General features: G+C 38.1%; 1 protein-coding gene across 2 annotated transcripts in view; it reads left to right on the top strand.

The window, feature by feature from the left end:
- The window catches only part of RhoGAP54D (Rho GTPase activating protein at 54D), a 31,815-nt gene extending 11,834 nt beyond the window's left edge, over positions 1-19,981 (top strand). The window contains exons 5-10 of one of the 2 annotated variants that reach the window (XM_069848913.1): positions 1,336-1,538; positions 4,986-5,150; positions 8,165-8,416; positions 10,909-11,004; positions 11,085-11,336; positions 19,272-19,981. In XM_069848913.1, coding sequence (XP_069705014.1) covers positions 1,336-1,538; positions 4,986-5,150; positions 8,165-8,416; positions 10,909-11,004; positions 11,085-11,336; positions 19,272-19,832 — 1,529 coding nt within the window. In that variant the 3' untranslated portion in view covers positions 19,833-19,981. Of the gene's footprint in view, positions 1-1,335; positions 1,539-4,985; positions 5,151-8,164; positions 8,417-10,908; positions 11,005-11,084; positions 11,562-19,271 lie in introns of both variants that reach the window. The other variant, XM_069848912.1, reaches the window with a different exon arrangement.
- Positions 19,982-22,879: the final 2,898 nt, after the last annotated feature.

The raw sequence follows: 22,879 nt of genomic DNA, 5'->3' as shown, positions 1-22,879 counted from the left end.
GACACTTTCCTCCATCTAATATGTAACTGATGTTATTAAAACTAGGGAAGCCTGTAGAAGAATTAATGTTTTATTACCAATTCTTGTAAAGTAATTTCCATGTTTAAATTGAGACTTTTTCTTTATGATTTATATGGTATGGTATGGTTTATTCTCTCTCAAACCTTTGGTCCTGCTGGCCCTTCACATTATATAGTATTCGGGCCAGCAGTCCCTTCCATATACTATTTACAACTTGCACAATACCCGATGTTAATGACTGACATCTCTTCATCATTTAATGTTCACCCACTATGTCTTTCATGTTCGTTCACTTCCTTCCTATATTTCTGCGTTTATTAAATATTCCTTCTTTCCCTCTACTCCTACCTTCTGCTATTTCCTATTCTTAATAACAACATACCAATTACTTTTTCTACTCTACATTTTCACAGACCCAACTTATTTACAAATCACTACAATCATTTTACTGTACTATAGTCTTAACTAAGCCTACCCTCTATTATTTGCTTTACATCTATCTATATTACTTCTTTGTCCTACTGATACCTATCTAGTCTAGTCCTACTTTTAGCTCCTCTACTCTTCCTATATTTACAATACGTCCTACTCATTCCTACTAATTAAATAACTCATCATGACCCTTCTCATACTTAAACACTATTCGCCCATATTCACTGCACCCTTAATTAATCCTTCATTCCACTGACAGACCATTTCCTTAGATTGTATGCTGGTTTATCCTTGCTGCCCTCCGCCTTATTTCCTCTATCTGCTCTATTTACCTTCTCTATACTTTCATTTCTTACTCCTAACCCCTCTTTCTTATCCCTATCGACTTTCTTTTGCACCTTAACCTTTCCCAGCTGTTGGCTCACGTTGCCTTCATTTCTTTCGCTGACACCACACACGTCTACCTTACCGCTTTATGATTTATATGTTTAAATAGAGATTTTTTTTCATGATTTACATATCGCTGGCTAAATGTTACAAGGGTGTATGTAGTAATATTTCTGATATAGACATAGAACCTTGTAATATTGAGCCAGCGATATTTAAATACTGACTTTCACGAATTACAGTAGTTTTATTTACCAACTGGGATGTATTTTATTCACTGTTTTCCGGTTCCCTACCCATGGTTAATCGGCAAAAAAAACTGACAGTCCATTAAATGTTGCTTATTTAAAAATATATGGCTCAACTCTAAAAGTTTGTTACCTAATGATGCAATAACTTACTTATATGCTTATTTTCTTACGTGCCAGCACAAGTGTAGCTGCAGTTCGTCAGATTCTTATGAATTGAGTTGTAAAGCGAAGTGTATGATTCCAGAGATGTGCGGAGGACAGAGTAGTGAGGGGCGTCTGCTACGAGCCCTGCAACTGCTGTTCCTCCTGCTGCCAGTGGAGAACCGTGTCCTGCTCAAGGACATCCTGCAGCTGCTTCACCTCGCGGCCAGTCACGAGGAGAGGAACAAGATGTCTGCAGACAGTCTGGCCACGCTCTTCACCCCACACCTGCTCTGCCCACGCAAGGTGAGTGCCTACAATCCATAAGTCACAGCTGAAGCATGGATAAATCGTCGGTTTCTTGGTAAAAGTGACCAAGTCACATTCCAAGGCTTCCAAGTATTATGAAAATTTAAGACATAATTTTATATTAAGAACTAAAAATATAGCACATTTACCTTCAAAATAATTTACTGCTAACATCTAAAGAAGTATAGTCATTTTTGGATGAATCATTAAACCTTTAAATGCCTTTTCCCAACAATTTTGCATTTTAGACTTGGTCACTTTTACCAAGAAACCGACGAAATATATAATAGGATGCGAAACTGCGGTCAGCACCATCTGGCGGCAGGGGGCTCAAATAAGACGATCAGCACCCAACGTCATAGGTGGTGAACATTAAAACTACGTGTTGGTATATTACCCAGAGTTCTCTATTTATCCATTCGAGATATTCCTCGAGGAGACAAGATAGCTCACAGAAACTTGTTAATAAGTGAACATAAAGTGATACTACGTGTGTGTATAAACAGTGATGTTTATGGACATTGTAAAAATAATGTTGTTGAATGTATTGTAAAGTAATAGTAATAAATAAATTGAACTATCTATGTAGTTCTTGCAGACTTTTCCATTGCGCTGTACAATAAATACCCAAAGAATACAATCCCAACTATCTAATCTTTTGCTTTATTTTTTGTCTCTGTCTGGTTATATTTTGATTGCGTAGTGTAAAATAGATCGTCTCTTTTATCTTCCTGTTGGCTCCGGTAAGAATTTTCAGTAGAAGATGCTGTGAGGAATAAAAATGTAATGTTTCATTTTAAATTGGGTTAGTTTTGATTATCGATGAGGGTGGGAGGGAATACTTTCTGCACAGTTTAACATTTTCGCCACCAGGTGCGCTGCTAAATGCATGGAGTAAGTAGTTACTCTTTTCGCTACTTGGTGCTCTGCTAGATGTAATAACGCCCCTCCTCCCAACAGGTGGCATCAAGATCAATTTCTACAACAGTGCCTCTAGTATGTGTTACAGGAAACTCAGTAAGTTTCGCATCCTATTATATATTCATCCATGGCTGAAGTTTGTCATAATTTCTCACCTGACAAAGCAGTTTTCATCCCAGGCATATCAGTGATGGACAGGTGACTGTGGGTCAAGTTCTTCACATGCTGCTGAATTTAAACACTGGCATTGTGCCATAAAATTATTATATCCCGAATTTAAAAGAAAACTTACAAATTAAACCAAACCCTTTAACTCTATTAAATATAGAATATAATCTAAATCTGAAATCAGAAGTAAACATTGAAATACTGAAACAATTGTCTTTAGAGACGATTAATATTAGGTACCCTCCACAAAACTGGCTTCATTTATACACTGACGGATCCTTGATCTCCAGAGAACAAGGTGCCGGTGCAGGTGTTACGTGCTGTCTCTTCTCACTTTATAGATCTCTTGGATATGGAACAAAAAGTTTTGATGGAGAAATCATTGCAATAAGTGAAAGTCTCAGGAATCTTCTATGCCACATCAATAAATTTAGGACTGCAGTTATATTGTCAGACTCCAAAGCAGCTATTCTATCAATCGTCTCTAAGCACACACCTTCATCTCAAACAGCAGAAATAACTAAAATGCTCTCTCAGTTAATATCACTCAATAAAAGAATTGTTTTCCAATGGATACGATCCCATTGTGGAATCCTGGGAAACGAGAATGCGGATGCTTTAGCAAAGAAGGGCAGCACTGCTACTTACAGACCTGTTACTAAATCTACGTATTACTCTGTGAAGAGATTTATTAAATCTACATATTTAGACTTCAACAAACAAAATTTCATAACTCAATCCCAAGGGAAAAAATGGAACTCTCTGCATCAAAATCCACAGTTAATTCCCGATTTACCACGAAAATCGTCTGTAGCTGCATTTAGATTTGCAACAGGCAATGATTGTTTGGCCAAACACCTGCATAGAATTGGAATATATCAGTCCCCTAACTGCCCATTGTGCAACTCAAACCAAGAAATGGATTCGGAACACCTCAAAATCTGTGCTTCAGTGGCTGGCCATGATAATATCTTTGAAAAATATTGGAGTGCAAGAGGTCAAATGACTTTATTGTCAAACCCCTGGCATTAGAAAACAACAACAACATATTTTGTATGCATTTCGCAATAATTTACTTTTTTATTAAATTCTCATTCAAGATACATACTGTAACTTTTTAAACTAGACAACAATGTAACTTTATTATCCCAACAATAGGATTTACTCTCCACACAGTATTCGTTAGTGCACTCCACTGACGACAATGACAATTTACTTGGACTATTACGAACAACAATGAACTGTTAATCTTAACTAATATTTACAAAGCACTATTTACAAATCAGAACTGTCAGTTCTCAGTTCACAGATCTTCTAGCTCAGTCACTAGAGTTCACAGTATCTCGAACCACAGACCTTCAGAGACAGTCCACTGTACTCGAACTCAGGTCCCTCCAACTGCGGTCCACTGCACTCGAACTCATGCCTTCGGATGCTGACACAGTTGCGGACGCACACTCAAGTCGAACTCCGGTACACAAGACTGGCTGGCTTGCTCTGTTCACTGGCTTACTGACTGAACTAATCATGAATCACACACACACTGTCCGAGTTCCCTCGTGCTTCTTCTTTTATAACCACAGCGACGTAGCCTGGAAAGTTCGAATTCGCGATTTTTCCACTTCGACGGACTTCTCGAAGAGTCGGGAGGATCCGTCCCCCCTTCACTCCGCACATAGCAGTTGCTCGCGCAATCTCTCCTCGTCGCGTTGACGTAATACATCCCCTCTGCCCTTCAGCATGCAGATGCTCCCCGTACCAGTGTTTCGTCTGCCGCGCGCCCTGTCAGACGCGTGTTCAAACCCTGTTGCAGCTGTCACAATACATAAATGAATTAATTTAATATGCACCCAAGTATAAACATGAACTTCTATTTTCTGATTGCACACAAGCGTTCCTATCATGATATTTGACTTCATTTAAGGGGACACACATGATTTTGAAACTTTCACAATTTTCATCCAAAATTTGTGAAATTTGAACTGCATAAACAGGCCTACAATACTATCATCTGTACAAAATTTGGTGCCATTAGTACTAATGGTTTTGAAATTATATGTCTCTTCTCTGCAAATGGCTAATCCAGCTGTGTTTGTAACTTTTTAAACCTAGATTATTGCAGCAACTTCCCTCTGACTGACTGCCAAGCCACATCAAGGTTCTTGACATGTTCAAAATGGCTGTATACTTTCTGGTCAGATTTCGTGTAGCCCAGTACATATTAATGAGACATCAGAGAATGATTACATTAATTACATCACTTAGGCACTTCATGTGTGATCACATATTTGTGCTGAACACATACGAAATTAAATATAAATACATTTAGCTCTATGCATGATATTTTTCTTACAGCTGAGTCCAGAAGCTTTGCATGTGAACTCACAGACAATGTCCGGAGTGGTAGCCTTCATGATCCAGCAAGGCACAGCACTGTTCAACATTCCTCCAAAGCTTGCAACGGACATCCGTGTGTATCTAGCAGAACGGGACAGGAGAAAGCACTCACCAAAGAAAGAGGTATATCATCATTGTCATCATCAGAAGTTATATTATTACTACAGTATAACTTGGTTATAACGACATCCAAGGGACCTTGAAAATTATGCTGTTATCAATGAGTGTCGTAGTAACCGAGATTCATATTATCAATCTAGTGAGGTGGAAAATGAAAAATAATAAACTTAATTATGCTTAATTTAGATTTATGTAATCACTTTTAAGCATACCATGAACACAATAAAATACATGTACAATTATAAACACAATATTCTGTATTAAAACAGTTTGTTCATTACTCACCAAACTTCTTTGCTTAGGAGTGAAGTAATCAGTCATTTTACTCTGTTGTCTCCTACTTGCCCAGTATACACTTTCTAAATTACATTCTATATTCATTATTTCAGTTGCACTTTCACTGCTCCTTCTCCTAGCTTCATAGAAATGTTCACAATTCTAATGTCTTCTAAAGTGTCACTCACTTCTTTTAGTGGCCATACTGCGTTAAAATGCGTGCACTTAGTGAAATCTTCTGTCGAAACTGACCGCATGCAGGTACCATTAATACCGCATGAATTCGGGCAGATTACAATGGGATGGGGAATCTGCCTGCATTCCAGAGGTCTATGATAGAAGGGAACAGTAAAGGATTTGCCAGATTTCAGCAAAATATTTCTTAAAATACTTTGGTTCTTAGAAAATTGTATTCCAAACTGAGGTTGAAAATGGCATTATATGCGAGGTAGACGCATATACATTTGTCGTATTAAGCAAGGTAGAAAAGCATATGTCTTATGGGGAATTAGTTGGGACCACAAAATATTTGACATTATAGGTGAGGTGTCGCTATAACCAAGTTCTACTGTATTTTATTTCATTTTATTTCATTCTATTCTACTATATTACTTTTCACTGTATTCCACCTTTGAAATGAGAAATAGAATTCTCACATTTCCAGGTCAACAGAAGCCAGGAAGGCCTAACCTATAATTTCTAAGTACATTTGAGGGGGAGCATAGTTTTTGCAGTGAAGTACTCTTTAGAATTGACTGTTTGTGACAATATATTTATTGCAGAGACAGACTGAACTGGTAAAAGTTCAACTCCTGTGGAGTTGAAAGGTGAGATGGTCATGGCCTTTGTATTGTCCATTGTAGTTACAAAAATGGTGCCAGTTTGGAGCAGGGCTTTGTTGCTCAGCCACTGGCCACACATGCCTTTTCATTCCTTGTCATGCCATTCTGACTGGACTCAAGATGATCACTCTCATTTCCTAGTACAAAGAAGCTGTGAGTGAGTTGTTTAACACCTCAGACTTTTCTTACTAATAAAGTGGAATCCCTTTTGTGGTAAAGAACATTTTTGACAATTTAAGCCTAAAATTTGATCAGTTAGACTCTTATTTGAAGGAAACAACAATTATAATATCTTGTTTAGGAATCGTTAAGTTTTTGTAATAAAAATAATTTTAAACTAGTCTATAAACCACAAATTGTAGAATTTAACCTTAAAAATGCACTGTAAAAATAGCATTAACGTGCATAAAATAGTTTCTGAGAAAATTGCGCCTAAACATATGCAAATAAAAAATTATCAATTCAGACCCAGAAATAATTTTTTTTCATAAATGAATGTGTGAAAAAAAAAAATTATTTCTTGCTATCTGCATTAAGTGATTGCTGTTAATCGAATTAAGAACACAAAAGTTTAAAGCAGGCATGTCAATTGATGCCCATAGGAGCAAGTGCGCGCTTTAGAGCCCAGGAGAGCCTGAGCGCTTTACAGCGGAAAGGAAAGAGACAGACGAAAGAGGTGGTTTATGCCGCTTGGTCGAGCTATATTCAGGGATGGCCAGCACTGATTCAATAGATAAAGGGAAGAGAACTTATTAAAACTGTATCCACGTTAATTTTTAGATTTGCCTGAGAAGTATAAGTGTATTATAAGAATGTAAATTTTAATTTTAATGCTCATTTTGCACAAGTTCGATTTTTTTATTCAAAAGAAATATTTTCTCCACTTTTCGTATAGAAAAGTGAAATTTTCAGGTATAGGCCTATTTATTTAGTAGCCTTACAGAATGTTTTCGTAAATCGAATATACTGTATATACGTATTACTGAAGATAGTGTATTGACATTTTGAAAATATTCACATGGAAATTGTTTGTAAGGAAATGAATTAACAAAACAACTACTGTTACATCATAAGCAAAAGATACGTGCCCATGTGTTGTAAAAATGTCAGCTCTATAGCTTCAGCAGATTTCGAGAAAATAATTTAATATTCTGATGATAGGAAGTTGCTCACCAATATCACCTTAAAAGCATAATGCGATAAGAGTTTTGTTATGGAGTATTAGTTACACTTAAAACAGATACAGCACCTAGGTAACTTTGCTTTGTACTGTGATATTGTTTTGATTAGTTTATTGATTACTTTTGTAAGACTAAAGATACCATCAATATAAATTCCAACTTATCATGTCATACTCAATCTCTTTCTTTGGAATATCACTTTCTTTATGAATGATGTGTTTCATCCACTTAATACAGTATAATATTATACTACTATGGAATTTAAGTGAATATTCCTTCTTAACTCTCTATTATGTTATTAAGATTTAAAACACAAGTGCAATATTAAGAAATCAGTGTTAGTACTTTTGTTTTACAGACAATATACATAATATTAAACAGAGGGAAACCACATAAAAATAACGACATAAAATTTCACGTTCCGTTTGAAGTTTGTACACCACTGTTTTCTTAATCCAATAGGCTGCTTATTCATATGCACAATCCTTCCTCTTTCCATACTTAGCGCTTGATGCCCGCGCACAATGTCAAGGTCAGAAAAATGCGCTTGCTTTGACATCACTGCTTTAAAGTATCCTAATTTACAAGCACTTGAAGATTCCTGTAACTACTTGTCTTTAAAGAATATAGTGCATGCTTCCCATTGTATCAGTGCTTACATGCATTGAGACATCACAGTCCTCACTAGTTGCGATACCATCTGTTTTGTTGTGAGCAGCTGAACGAGAGCATACTGGATGGCACAGCAGCTAACACAGTGTTCAGCTTCGTGGACAGAGAGCGCACCGCCCTGGCACACGTGACCAACCCCACCGAGACGGCCCTGGCGCAGCTGTATGCTCACATACAGTCCCTGCCAGAGTCCTCCAAGAAGAAGAAGCTGATCAAGCAGTTCAACAAGGAGAACGGCCAGGGCACGCCCCAGCAGAACAAGCACTTGCGCAGCAAGAGTCTGGGGGACTCCATCAAAGTAAGATGCTTGCTTTTCTTTGCTTCTTAAGAAATAAACCTTACGGTATCTTCAAATTGTAGTAACTGTTCGCGTTCGTACATTTTGACAGCAAACTAATGATGAGGAAATTGATTTAGAACTATATTTGACGTTTCGTATCTTCAAGGATTTAAAATATGGTTATATAAATATTGTAAATTTATTCCAACTCAACAATGTAACTTTTATTCAGAGCAACAATAATTATCACTCTCTACAATTTAATTCTACTCCCGTCAACAATGGGATTTCCACTCCACACCGTAACACAGTATTCGTTGCACTCCACAGACGACAATGACAATTTACTTGGATTATTGAGAACAACAATGAATTGTTAATCTTAACTAATGTTCACAAAGCACTATTTACAAATCAGAACTGTCAGTTCTCAGTTCACAGTTCGTTTGCCTTGGCTAGTTCTTCTAGCTCAGTCACTCAAGTTCACAGTATCTCGAACCACAGACCTTCAGAGACAGTCCACTGTACTCGAACTCAGGTCCTCCAACCGCAGTCCACTGCACTCGAACTCAGGGCTTCAAATGCTCACACAGCTGCAGACACACTCAAGTCGGACTCTGGTCTCGAAGCTGCTTCACTGCTACACAAGACTGGCTGGCTTGATGTCCAACGACTACAACACTGCGTCTCTTCTTATATAACCAAACCATAGTTACGAGAAAGTTCGCGGTCAGTCGACAGATGCATAGAAGATTTCCACGGATGTCAGGATGGCATTCTCGAATAATCTGGATATCTCCCCTTTCTGCCGCGGTCGCTCTCTCCCCTCTCTTCTCTCCGCCATAGCACATGCCCCAGGAAGCAGATGTGCGCGCAACCCGCCCAAAACACGGCCGACCTTATACTCCTTCTGCCGGTCGTGAGATTGTATCCCAGCTCTGTCACAATATAAAAGACGAATAAACAAAAAACGTATATCTGAAATAAAATAACATGGGAAGTATAGGAATTTTGCAGAAGCCTCGGAAAGAAAACGAGTGTGAAAAAGGCTTAAATGCGAAACATAAGAGAAGTGTTACTGTATATGTTTAAACTGCAGGTCTCATTCTGCAATGCATTTATGACTCCTCCCCAGCACGTTGCACCTGAAAAGCTGCATAACGTCGACCTCAGTAGAATTGAAAGTGCCAGTGATTTGTTGTTTAAATGCTCAACATTCTGTAATCTCTGTGCACATACTTCGTCTTCTGTAGTACTCTATATGTCCATGTATTCTTTGTTAGAAACACTGCTTGCTTTTTCAATTTCATGAATCCAACCAATGCTGGATTTTATAAAAAACTTCTAAATAGTCTAAAATTAAATTAAAACACGTGCATTAAAACAACATGCTTGATGTGGGACTCGAAACCACAACCTTACTTACCATTATTATTGGCTGTATGTGTTAACCAGTTAAGCTAATGTATCGGGCACACTATTTGCTTTTTGCATTACAGATCTGAATGTGCGTTTACGAAAGTGACTAAGAATGTGAGATTGCATAGCTTCGTGTAAAAAAGGCACAGATGACTCATGGCTTTTAGCATTTATAATTTATAAATTTAGCACTTTGAATTGTAATGTTAGCATTTTGTTTTATTTTAGGGTTTTCAAATTTAGTATATTCTAGGCTCTTCATAGGGAATAGTAAATCAAGGATATGATTATGAAACAAATTTCGGGATGAATTCAAACTATAATTTCGATGGTGTTTGGATAAAGGGAAAGAAGTCATAAAATGAATTTTTTTTATAAATCAAAGTTAAACTTCGGACTCTTATTACAAATAACTGAAGGAGTGAGAAAGATATAGTCCTAAGCTACAAAGACAAAACTTTACAGGAGAGTGTATTGAAAGTTGAGAGTCCAATGCTATTAGGTGTGGTATCATAATTTCTTCAGCGTGTATTTCTATCATCTGTTGCGTAAATTTTTTACTAGTCTCTTCCCATATGTATCAAATCAATCTTCTCAATGTATCCAGCTGTTTGCTGACAACATAAAGTCCACTATAGTCCACTGTGGTCTATTCAGTTGTTGTTTTTCACGAGAAATGAGGGGTATTTTGATCAGTGTTCATTATAGATGCCTGTTGCTAGTAGCCAGAGGTGGGGTGTAGTCAGTATATACTGCAGGGCTGTGTCTTCTGCAACTGGTACTGATGATTTTAATTTACTTCTGTTGTGGTTTATGGATGGACAGTATAGAAGAATGTGTTCCAGATCTTCATCATGATTATTACACCACAGACAAGTAGGATTATCAGAAATGTGAAATCGGTGTAGGTACAATTGAGTGACAATTTGACCTGTTCTGGCTCTTGTTAAAATGTTTGAACATGTCTGGGCAAGTTTTTGTACATTTCCAGGTCATTTGGTTTCTTTTGTACAGACTGTAAAATTTTTCCTTTGTCAGAAGAGAGCCAATTGTTATTTCTGATATCAAGTGTCGTCATTGTTGTGTTGCAGAAGCACATCTTCAATAAGAGCGCAAAGCGACAGAAGAACTTTGGTTTGGGGTGTCAGTTCAACGTGTCTCGCTCCCTCAGCCAGGAGACTCTGAGTGTAAGTACTCCTGCTTGAGCATCATACTGCCAAGCGTAAGTCTGTGCATCTGTTAACTTCTGTCGTCTCCTGCATTGTAGAAGTCAGGGGCCTGCATCACACTCTTCCAGAAGAGTCTGGAGGACGACTCTCACACTGACCAGCTTCTGCTGCAGCTGCGGTGCTCCATGCTCAACAGCACGTCCAGGAAGAGGGCGTCGTCCAGCACCAGCTCCGAGGCCTCTTGTGACGGCTCCGCGCCGAAGGCAGCCTGCTGCTCCGAAGACCCCGCCCCGCCCCCCTGTTCCCCCACCTCCTCCACACCAAGGGACCACGGTACGAGCACACGGCCCGTGAGTAACCCTGCCACCGCTTTGCCTGGCTGCTTGTCTCCGGGACTTGCTAACAGACTAACCCCCCGGAATGCTCTGCCTTGTCTGCTGGCCACCAGCACCCCGGCCGCGCGGGTGTGCAGCAGTGCTAACCACAGTAGCTGCCTGCTTACCCCCATAGGTGACGAAAACAGTTCTATGTCGCCCATTACTAGGTCTACGCAGAAAATGCCCAAAGCAATGCAAGTAAGTATAACTTCGGTATCGCATGAAATGCCTCGTTACCGGCTAGAATTCTTCAGGAATAGAAATATAGGAATGTGCATGGTGTAAACAAGGGATTACAGATGGCATTGCTGTTGGAGAACAAGTATTGTATGGCAGAAGTTGGGAACATTCTCCAACACTTGTGCCACTGGAATGATAGTTCCCAGTTGTTTAATGTTGAACATGTTATCAACAATGTCCATAATGCATGTGGCTATGTCAAATCCTGAAGCATGGGTAGATAACATATGTGATGATACTGGATTTTTATGTTTGTTTTGATGATTTATTTAAATACAAAGTCATCACTGAATGAGAGAAGAACTAAAGTAAGTACACCGATTACGAAATGCACTTTTATACCTGAAGAGAGGATATGGTCGAAGTTGTCTGACAAACCTCCCAGCTAGGTCATATGGACCTGTTAACCAAATTTCAAATTTTCAAATTTCAAATTTATTTACAATTTATATTTGAATTGAATGCATATGAATAGATACCCGAAATGAGCATATGCTTGTGCTCGGGTACAGTCCAGTAGTCTACATAAATTTTACAGGGTTCAAATAATAATGCTGATGATATAAATAATAGTAACAACAACAACAATAATAATAATAATAGTGATAAAACAAATTTATTTGCTATAATAAAATAAATACTAAGACGGATAAATTAAAATATAAAACCACTAGCGAGAGTTAACACAACTTAAATAAGCATATAATAACCGGAAAAAATGCCAAACTCGAAAATCAACAGAAAAGTTCGTTGTATCGCAGATGACAGCAACCGCCATATTGACATTGTGTTGTGCATTATTGGTAGTAGTGGGGAGCTGAAAGTCTACGTAACTGCCGTTCTCTTCGAATCTTCTCGTACAATCATGGGAAGTTAATGCTGTAAAAACAAAATGTCTACGAGTCAAACTGTTCATTATTACCAGGATAAATACAAATAATACTGAAATATATTAATCGAGTTTGAGTTATAGATCTCTCCTTTTGTGCAAGAGGTATCATATCAAAATATTTTATGAATGGCGGGGAAAATATAAATTTCAATAACTTTCTAGTGACAAGTACAATCAAGTGTATCTGTGGCGATGCTAAGGAATCATTTATTGGAGATATACGCTGTTATTAATTAAGAAAATGATCTATTTATATTTATTACAATGTTTTATCTTATAGGTTACATGCATCAGATAAATACAATAAAAATTAGTACCATATAATGCTAGTAACACTTAAAAAAAATTATAATAAAATTTATCAAATATCATACAAACATTTTCACTTTATTTTTAAACTTAAGAATGTGTAAATTGCTTAGGTCTGGATTATTTTTCAATACTGAGTTGCGTGTAGGGATATAACTGCCATAACATAAAAATATGGTCCCTACATTAAAACAGTTATACATTTTGCTACAAGACTCTCCTATATTGGAGAGCAGAAGAGTTAATGCCTTTGTTACCAAGAATTCAGCTTTAGTAACAACAAGTTTTAAATACTGCATTGTTTGGAGACGGTCAAATTTTATTTTTGCATATTAACAATATTTTCCAAGGGCCATTCATGCTCTGAAGTGCAGGTTGGCCCATATTGATAGGGCACATTTCAAATGCATATTTCTAGGCATGGAAAAAGCACATTTATTAAGCACTATGTGTAACTCAAAATACAGGAGTTCAGCACTATTTTCATTGTCTGAATACCACAGTCTGAATGGCCTCTATCTCTCTCCGGATGTTTTCTAAAAGTTCAACACTTGTATTGGGTCTTGTGGTGTACACCTTTTCCTTTAGGGGTTAGACCTAGGGATCTGGATGACTATTAGATATCACCGAATCTGGAAATGAGACATTCATGGAATTGTCAACAACATGTTACTCACCATTTTCATTCCCTGTTTTAAAGGCATGTGGATGCAACAAGATGGTGTCACTAGTCATACAGGATTAGTGCCAATGGCAACCCTTCCACGACTATTTTAAAATTTTACAAAACTACGGTTGTGTCTGTTTTATTACATGGATGTGAGGCTTCTCTTAAAGATTCTTCACAGGCGTAAGAGATCATAAAAGGAACACAGATGTAGGTTTTCTTTTATTATATGTAATGGGTACATCAGAAAGAACGGATGGATTTCAAACTATCGATACGCAGTGAGGAGAGGGATATAGTGAGGGGGACCACGATTGTTGGGTCAGCCATAGAATGCAGTTTCAGTTGAGAATATGGTGTTGGTCTGACATACAACGTGCTTTCATCGTAGAGACATTTTTGAAAAATGAAGAGTCTGTGATCGCCACTCAGGACTCATTTCGACATCGGACGCCACGCTAAGATTTCAACTCAGAATACAATTTTGCGGTGGGTGGCTTCATTTCGTATCACAGGTTCAACGTTAAAGAAGAAATCACCTGGACGAACACGGAACAAATGTGGAGACAGACGCTATGTTTTCCGGCCACCTCAAAGATCAGCCCACAAACATGCTATTGCACTGAGATTGCCCGAGGCTACGGTAAGATCTCGCGCCCTGCGACTTCTTTCTTTGGGACCATTTGAAGGGTCCACACCTGTGGAGTAACGGTCAGCATGTCTGGTCGCAAAACCAGGTGGCACGGGTTCGAATCCTGATCGGGGAAAGTTACCTGGTTGAGGTTTTTTCCGGGGTTTTTCCTCAACCCAATACGAGTAAATGCTGGGTAACTTTCGGTGCTGGACCCCGGACTCATTTCACCGGCATTATCACCTTCATATCATTCAGACGCTAAATAATCTAGATGTTGATACAGCGTTGTAAAATAACCCAATAAAATAAATAAAACCATTTTGAAGGTGTAAGTTTGTAAACATTGATCACATATACTGGACGAACTGAAGATGGCGATTCGTGAAGAAATCGTGGCAATTGCACCAGCTATGACTGTGAAAGTGATGGCGAACTTCAGAAAACGCCTCGATGCCTGTATCAAAAGCCAAGGACATTATATGGCTGATGTTGTTTTCCATAAATAAACTGCATGTATTGGTGAATTTGTTGATAACAATAAATTTTTGATTTGATGAATCCTTACAATTTTCTTGCCGTGTGAAATCCATCCGTTCTTTCTGACGCACCCTGTATTACATAAGTAAATAAACAAATGTGAGAAAATATGACCCCATCCACTCACCCTCGTAATGAGAATGTGTTTAAACAAAATTACAAAGACGTTATGAAACTGCAGAGTGTTGGGTCAAAAATAATTTTAATCAGTTGTAATGTGAAGTTGTTTGACCTAGTGTGTGTCCCTTTGATGACGATAATGACTTTTAATGTGTGTAGTGTCAACATTTTTAATTCAATAATTTCACGTTGAAGTAAATGCTATTGCTAAGGTTTTCGTAATATATACTACTGTCTTTATGTATAAAAACTCGTAGTAAATTCTTTTCTGTAGGAGAAAGTTGATCTGGAAGGCCGTGTTCAGTTTATGCTAGAATTCGTAGTATAAACTACTATTTATATGCATAACAAGAAGTATATATTTCTACTTCTAAGTGTAAACTAAGAAAAATCGTATTCTGCCTGTTTGAGACTTCATTACTAAAGCATAAGCATTTGTACGGTTTAAAATGACATAATTTATGCAAATTTGCACTAGAAACTCCTACAAGGAAAGACGAGAACAATGAGAACGTGATTATAAGAAGTTACATACATTTTACTAATGAAAATGTTATATGATCAATTTCTATAATGGATTACTCAAATGTTGATTTTGAGATAACTAGAATTCTATCTGTTAGTTGGTTTTTGTTATTGTTATTTAAAATAACATATTTTTAGCAAAATGATTCTATGAAGTTTTCGTAATACATTCTACTTCCTTGTAAACTTCACCTCAACTTTCATAGCCTGGATGGCTTTTTCTTTATCACTTCTTGCGACAGAGTTTGCGATTTGTTAAATAATCCTAGGTATTTTTCTAATAGATTAACAAACAGCAGTTGTTCTCATTATCTCTTTCACACTTCTCATTTAGTCGTAATAGTCCACTTTCTTGTTATACTAACCAGATTTTGAGGTCAACAATCAATTTTCCCACAAAGAAATTAACATAAATACATGGAAGGCGAAAACTAACGAATCTTAGCGGATAAACCCGAAGTCTTGATAGTTTATACTACCGCTGCGTAGTACAAACTTCGTAGTAGAACATCAGGTTTATGCATATAGAACGAAGTATATACTTCTACTTCAAGTATCTTCTACAGTCGAAGCAAAAGGTAATGCTACAACTTTATGCATACCACCCATTATTGTTCGTGTTACTGTTGTGTGGGAGGAATTTGACTATCATCTAGATGTGTGCTGTGTAACCAAAGATTCACATATTGAGCACTTTTAATGTATTGAATGAAACAGAGATTGTCTGTCTATTGACAACTACAGTGTGATCAAGAAGTCTGTCCACACTGCTTGTGTAGCCGAGAATTCGAGTGGCAGCACTGGCCGCTAAGCATATGATGGACTGGAGGGGTGAGGTTGTCAAGCCGGAATGAATGGGGGAGTGCCAACTTTCTACAGGATTACTAGAACCACGACGAATAGAAGTCCTATTCGTCATGCTAGGACTAATGGAGCTGCGGAGGGAATTTTCTATCGCACTGTATTACACTTCTTCTTCTTCATCATCATCATCATCATCATCATCATCAGGCTCTACAACTCCCAGATGAAAGTTTTGGCCTTCTCAACAACTTTCTTCCATTCCTTCCGGCTTCCAACTATCTTTGTCCAGTTTTCCACCTTCATCAATTTCAAATCATTCAGGACATCATCCTCCCATCTATTTCTTGGTCTACCCTGCTTTCTGTTAACTATTGGTTTCCATTTGTATATTTGTTTGACCAGTCTATTATTCTCCATTGTATTTATATGACCAAACCATCCTAATCTTAGCGATTTCATATGATTTATTATGTTCCTATTCTTTATCAGCTCATTCAGTTCACTGTTGTATTTAATTCTCCATGTGCCATCATTCATTTTAGTTGGACCAAAAATTTTCCTTAGTATTGTTCTTTCAAAAATTAGCAGTCTATGTTTTATGGAGTTTTTAAGGACCCATGCTTCGCTGGCGTAAGTTACTACAGGTCTTATTGTAGTACAGTATAGCTTAAATTTGGACTGTTTAGATATCAATACTGTATTACACTGTTGTAGTATTTTTTAATTAATTTAGAAATCTTCTCACTATTCGTGAGCTGCCACAAGGGACAAAGAGTACTTAACCATATAAATGTTTACAAGTTCTGTGAACCATTAATTTTGCTTTGACAGTGAAACTCCTACAAGTACATAGCTGCAGATACATTTAGAGAAACCATTGTGAAATCGGAACACTTATCATAGAAAATACTTTAATGTTCGCATGAGAATTAACTGTGGATATTTTAGAATCGCATATTATTATATTTTCGTATTTTGTAGCTTATTCTAATTGTAGCTTGCGCTGTATTTTTAGCATCTTACATAATTATGTGTTCTGTGGTATTATTTTGTAGTTTGGTTTATTCTGACTTGTCATTGACTGTATATATATATATATTAGTGTTTTTAGTGAAAAGGTATAAATAACTATGTACTGTATATTAAACCCTTGCAAGGTAGGTTACTGGTATTTGCGTTAATGAAAAGTGTGCTCATTAGCTTGCAGACGTTTTGTAATGATGTCAAAAGAGTGTTGATTTTCATATAATGCTTACCATTTTTACAAACGATTCACAGTACAGAGTTCAACACAGTCACAGAGGAGTTTTGCTGCCTTGAATTCATTACTCAAAACTGCGACAGACATCAAAGCTATGATAACTGGAAGTGTGTCACATCTTAACAGTGAACATGTGTATTTTCGCGTTGTTACATTTTCCCGACAAACCTAATTTCAAGTAAATTTGATATTTAAAATATGATTCTGTAAGTGTAAGAATAGGAAAACGTATATCCGAAATAAATTAACAAGAATGTGTAGAAATTTTGCCAGACCTCAGAAAAAACGAATACATGTGAAAAACTCGTAAATGCTAAATGTATAAAAGACGTTTTACTGTATAATTAAAAAGTGACTACATTAAATTTCAAAACAAGATATGTTTTTTTTAATACACGCTTTAACATCTGTGGTCATAGTGCATGTTTAGGATCTGTTGGTATACCAGTAGGCCATTGTTACTATTGTCCTAGATCATATATGTGACAGATAACTCATCGCTATGTTAAAATCGGCAGCACTTTGAAGAGAACAACCGCCAGGATCGCCACCCGTCCGCCGTAAACGAACACGAGATGGCAGTACAGTCGCTAATGCAATTCAAATGGAAATTATGACGTGACTCCTTATGTAACAACTATAGTCCCATCGCTCTAATTTCCGTCAGCCAATCGCATTGCAGGTCGGCTACATTTAAACGTGTGCGTCTTGTGATTCCGGCTACATTTAAACGTGTGCGTCTTGTGATTCGCTTATGAAGACGTTATTCATTTCTTAAGGTTCGATAAATGCTTAATATAATCGCCCGCCATTTTCGCTCTTTCGTTGGCGTTCGCAGAAAGCACACGAAGACGTTATTTGCTCAATTAATTACAGTGTGTTTTTGATTTATTATCATAGGAGCTACGACATGATAATGTTTAACAGTGTGGCAAATAGATTCCTCGTATGGTAGCTCGGCAACGAAAGAACAAAAATGGCGAATAATACTACCTACCTAGACTTTATAGAGCCTTCACTTCCTAAGACTTAAGCAAAGAGGAGGAGTCACGCCGGGAATAACAGCATCACAACTATAGATGGCAGCGTAGTAAACCTGACAAAAGTTATTGTCAAAGTCTATAAGGCCGACCTGTTACATATATGATCTAGGCTATTGTTGAGTTCCTTTTCTGTTGTGTTGTAGGCGACTTGTGTTCATGTAACTGATTTTAGATTTTGATTAATGTTTATGATATTGGTCACTGAGGCGGTGATGAATCATGGCATGTAAATTCCAATCCGGCATTTGCCTTTGTGACTGAGGGAAACCATGAAAACCCTCCAGTCAAATTGACTGGCCACGGGTTTAAACCTGCGGCTTCCGAATACAAGTCTCAAACACTACTAACACATATCTAAATATAATTAATTATTTATTCCGTCTTATGGCTTAAGCATTGATTACATGTAAAAGAAAACACTGATGTGTTACATCTTATTTAGTATTAATACTAACGTTTTCGCCCTTTGTAGGGCATCTTCAGGTACGAGATATAATAGATATCATCTAAAATCAATTACAAAACTTTGCCTTACATTTGGAAATAATATCTCGTACCTGAAGATGCCCTACAAAGGGTGAAAACGTTAGTATTAAAACTAAATAAGATGTAACACATCAGTGTTTTCTTTTATATGTAATCAATGTTTAAGCCATAAGACGGAATAAATAATTATTTATATTTTGATACATGTTAACAACAAGAGGCTTAGCTGACTATTTCTCAACATGAATTGTAAATTTCTCAAACACTACTGCCTGAGCCAAGTCGCTCAGTCAGAAATGTTTTATCAGTCTGTGCATAAGTAGAATTTGTTAGAGGCTCTCTGTCATTACGGAATTGCAGAATTTGATGACTGATGATGATTCATTGCAGGAGACCATGATGACACCTCGGTGCAGGAAGCCTGTGGTGCTGGTGTCAGGGTCCAATCTCTGTCATCTGGCCAGCGTCGGTGCATGGAGCACCAACCAGAAGCAGCACAGGCTCAGGGACAGCTGCAGCCCTGCCAAAGAAGCTGAAGGAAAGGAGGAAGTTGGCAGCAGCGGCGAGGAGGCTGCCAAACACTCCAGCAGTAGTGCCAACACTAGTTACCAAGTAGATTTAGAAAACGAGATAACGGCGACGACTTCAGGTGACAGCGGTTCTCTGACTAGCACGTTCAGGTCGTACCTGCTGAACCGCAGCGTGCTCACCGCCAGCCCCGTGGACCTCAGCTTCTCAAGTCGCACGGGGGACTTCGACACGTCTGAGAGCGACGAAGACAAGATCCTGGACAAGGAGAGCCTCAGCAGCTCTCTGCTGTACTGCCTCGATGGCAACACCCCGCCTGCCGACGAGGACAAGATGCTGTGCGAGGTGAAGTCCACGGTTGTAGCTTTAATATCCAACTCGACGCAGTTCAGTCAGAGTCCTATCCACGAAACGTCCCTCTGACCGCACCAGCAGTATTACATGGCAGCCTTCTTGATCTTAACTGTCAAATGTGTTGTGATTGTATGACTGCTTGTGTCTTTCTTGTGTGCATGTTGCTCATTATATTTATACTTTTATACAGTTTTATTAAATACATTCTTGACTTTATACATTACCTGTTCACGTGGGAGATACACTGTATACTCTTTTCGCTGTAAGAAAAATCCTACTGTAAACACAAGTACGTGGCTGTCATACCCGTGATTGGCTCCCAGTCGAAACACTCACATGACGCAGGAAAATATAGTCCGTATTTGGAAACTACCATCTTGTATTATTTGAAAATAAAAAAATTGAATTCTAGTTGTTAAATACAATGAAACATATAACTTCACTCATATGTAAAATGATATGTAAAAGAAAAGCTACTTTTATACTTCGTTATGTACTATGAACACGGATGAATACAAACAGTAATACCGAAGTAGTCTGTTATTGTAACAAGCTGGCGTCACTTGAGCTCGTAGTTGTTCACGTAAGCACGTGGTATTGAAGTATGGCTTCTGCATCCTCGGTGTGTGTGGTTATTAATCATAAGAGTGGAAACCCTCTCAAAAGCGGAGAAAAACAAATAGTCTTAAAGGTATATGATAAGTTATGTGAGTTTTAATTACAGTAATTATAAAGTAAATGTTTCCCAAGCAAATGAATGCATAGTAGTGAGGTTAGGCCTACTTGACGAGTAACGGGAAATGTTTAACATGAAACAGAATGTACAACAGTAGGCGGGAACACGTACTGAGAATCTATGGCGCCAAACAGCGGCCAATGAAGCCTCACTTCAGTCACGCGCTATTGTTTATATTAGGATTTTTCTTACAGTGAAAAGATTATAGACATGACTGCACTTCTGACCTCTATAAATTTGTCAGAAGAGCAGTTATGTCGACAAGCATATTCCATTTTCATTGATAGCCACACTGGCGTCCTGATACCCAATCCTTTGTGACATCATCCAGAACGAAGAAAGTCTGCAAGCCAAAATGTTGTGGTTTTCTCTGATACTTCTCCCATTACTTTCGCCTATATTAACTACTAAATTGCTTTATATTGAAATTGCTGTGGGAGAAACCTAGTGCCGGCACGCAGCCTACTCCTGTCGAATAGCACCAAGGGGGCCACCAGGCTTAATATCCCCATTCAATGGACGAATCACTATCAACAGTGACGTATGCCTTCTCTTCATATGCATTGCAGAGAGATTTGGGATTTAAACCGGTCTTATTGGTGTACAATGTAGTGATTATAAATGTGTGTGTGTGTCTATTGCCTACCCAGTTCACTTGCGTGATTCGGGTTCCGCATATTGCGGATAGATGGCAGGACAGTGACCCATTTTAAAGTTGCACACCACTTCGGCAGGCCACATTATGCATGATGTGTATCTGTGAAGAGTTATGTCGTGTACTAGGGTGAGTGTATGTGTAAGTGTTCGTGTAAGTATAGTGTAGGGAATGGATGAGGAAGGGAGAAGGAGAAATCCAGTGCTGACACATAGCCTACTTCTGTCGAATAGTACCAAGGGGGCCGCCAGGCTCAACGTTCCCATCTGATGGACGAATAACTATCAAAAGTAACATATGCCTACTCTTCATTGTCAGACCCACTGTTGTGAATTGATGCTTGCTTGCATTCAGTCAGATTTAAACTGTAAGTAATATTGTTTACTTTCAACATTCAAATACTGTGATTTAAGAGCAGAAACAATTAAAACATTTTAGAAATTGTGCACCGCCATCTCTCTTAGTCCCGAGGTAGAAAGTTTACATAAAAATTTTCGATCCCACCAGAATCAAACCCGGGCTGGCTAGTCTCTGGAAGTAGACACGCTACCACAGAGCTAACTCGATGGACAGTTCATTATATTTTTAAGTCACAAATAAGGCTGGTAGTATGGTTTATTTATTGTATTCTTCACCTGACATAATTAGAAACATTAAATCCAGACGTTTGAGATGGGCAGGGCATGTAGCACGTATGGGCGAATCCAGAAATGCATAGAGTGTTAGTTGGGATGCCGGAGGGAAAAAGACCTTTGGGGAGGCCGAGACGTAGATGGGAGGATATCAAAATGGATTTGAGGGAGATGAGATGTGATGATAGAGAGTGGATTAATCTTGCACAGGATAGGGACCGATGGCGGGCTTATGTGAGGGCAGCAATGAAACCTCTGGGTTCCTTAAAAGCCATTTGTAAGTAAGCATGGTTTATTTTTTTTATAGTCAACTTTACCCCATTTTACAATACATTTCCAGATCCGACATATAGGCCTAGTTTTAATTTCATACTTGATCCAATGAAACTAAAGTGTTACCCATTGCTGCCTTAGTGATGTATTTTTATTTACAATAGGTCAGTGTCATTAACTAAATCGCCTTTTAGTCCTCAAGCATAAAAGTGGAATAATTGCCCCCCCCCCCCCGGTCTTCCAAAATGACGTTACTAATTATCATACAGTGGGGTAGCTATTGTCGGACCATCGGATCTGTGCCCTTTCAGCGCTGTTGTCGTTCTTGGAAAAGTTAATGCCTGTACTCACTCCTTTCCTCCCACCACGTAAACAGCAGGCCACGAACCTTGCCGAATAGGGATGTTGCCAAACTTCCGTCAAACGGTGTCATAAATAACTGGTCCATATTATTTCTTTCAATCAAAATACATCTGGTATTTCTACATTTTTTAAACCTAAATCCCATGTCTCGAATCACTTTCCGTAGTTTTTCTCTCCAACCTTAGAAATTATTAGTTCTCTCGCAATCTTCAGTAATTTCTTCAATGTTGAAACTTCTTTCTGAACGGTATAAAATTCTTGTATCTTTCTTCTTAAAATACATCGGTTCATATCATCTACAATAATTAAAAGTTCCCTTGGTCTGTTCTTCCCTGGTGATTCTAGCTTTTCACCTCCTGCACAGACTCCCTCTATCCTGATTTTCTTTATTAGGAGTTCTGACCTGTCTACATAAATTACATAAAATGTTGTATTCTTAGTATTAGTTAAGTAAGTA

This window comes from Periplaneta americana, chromosome 15 (genome assembly GCF_040183065.1).
Source record: "Periplaneta americana isolate PAMFEO1 chromosome 15, P.americana_PAMFEO1_priV1, whole genome shotgun sequence".
Lineage (NCBI taxonomy): Eukaryota > Metazoa > Arthropoda > Insecta > Blattodea > Blattidae > Periplaneta > Periplaneta americana.
Note: the sequence above shows the minus strand (reverse complement) of the source record. Positions and strands in the feature narration are given on the sequence as shown.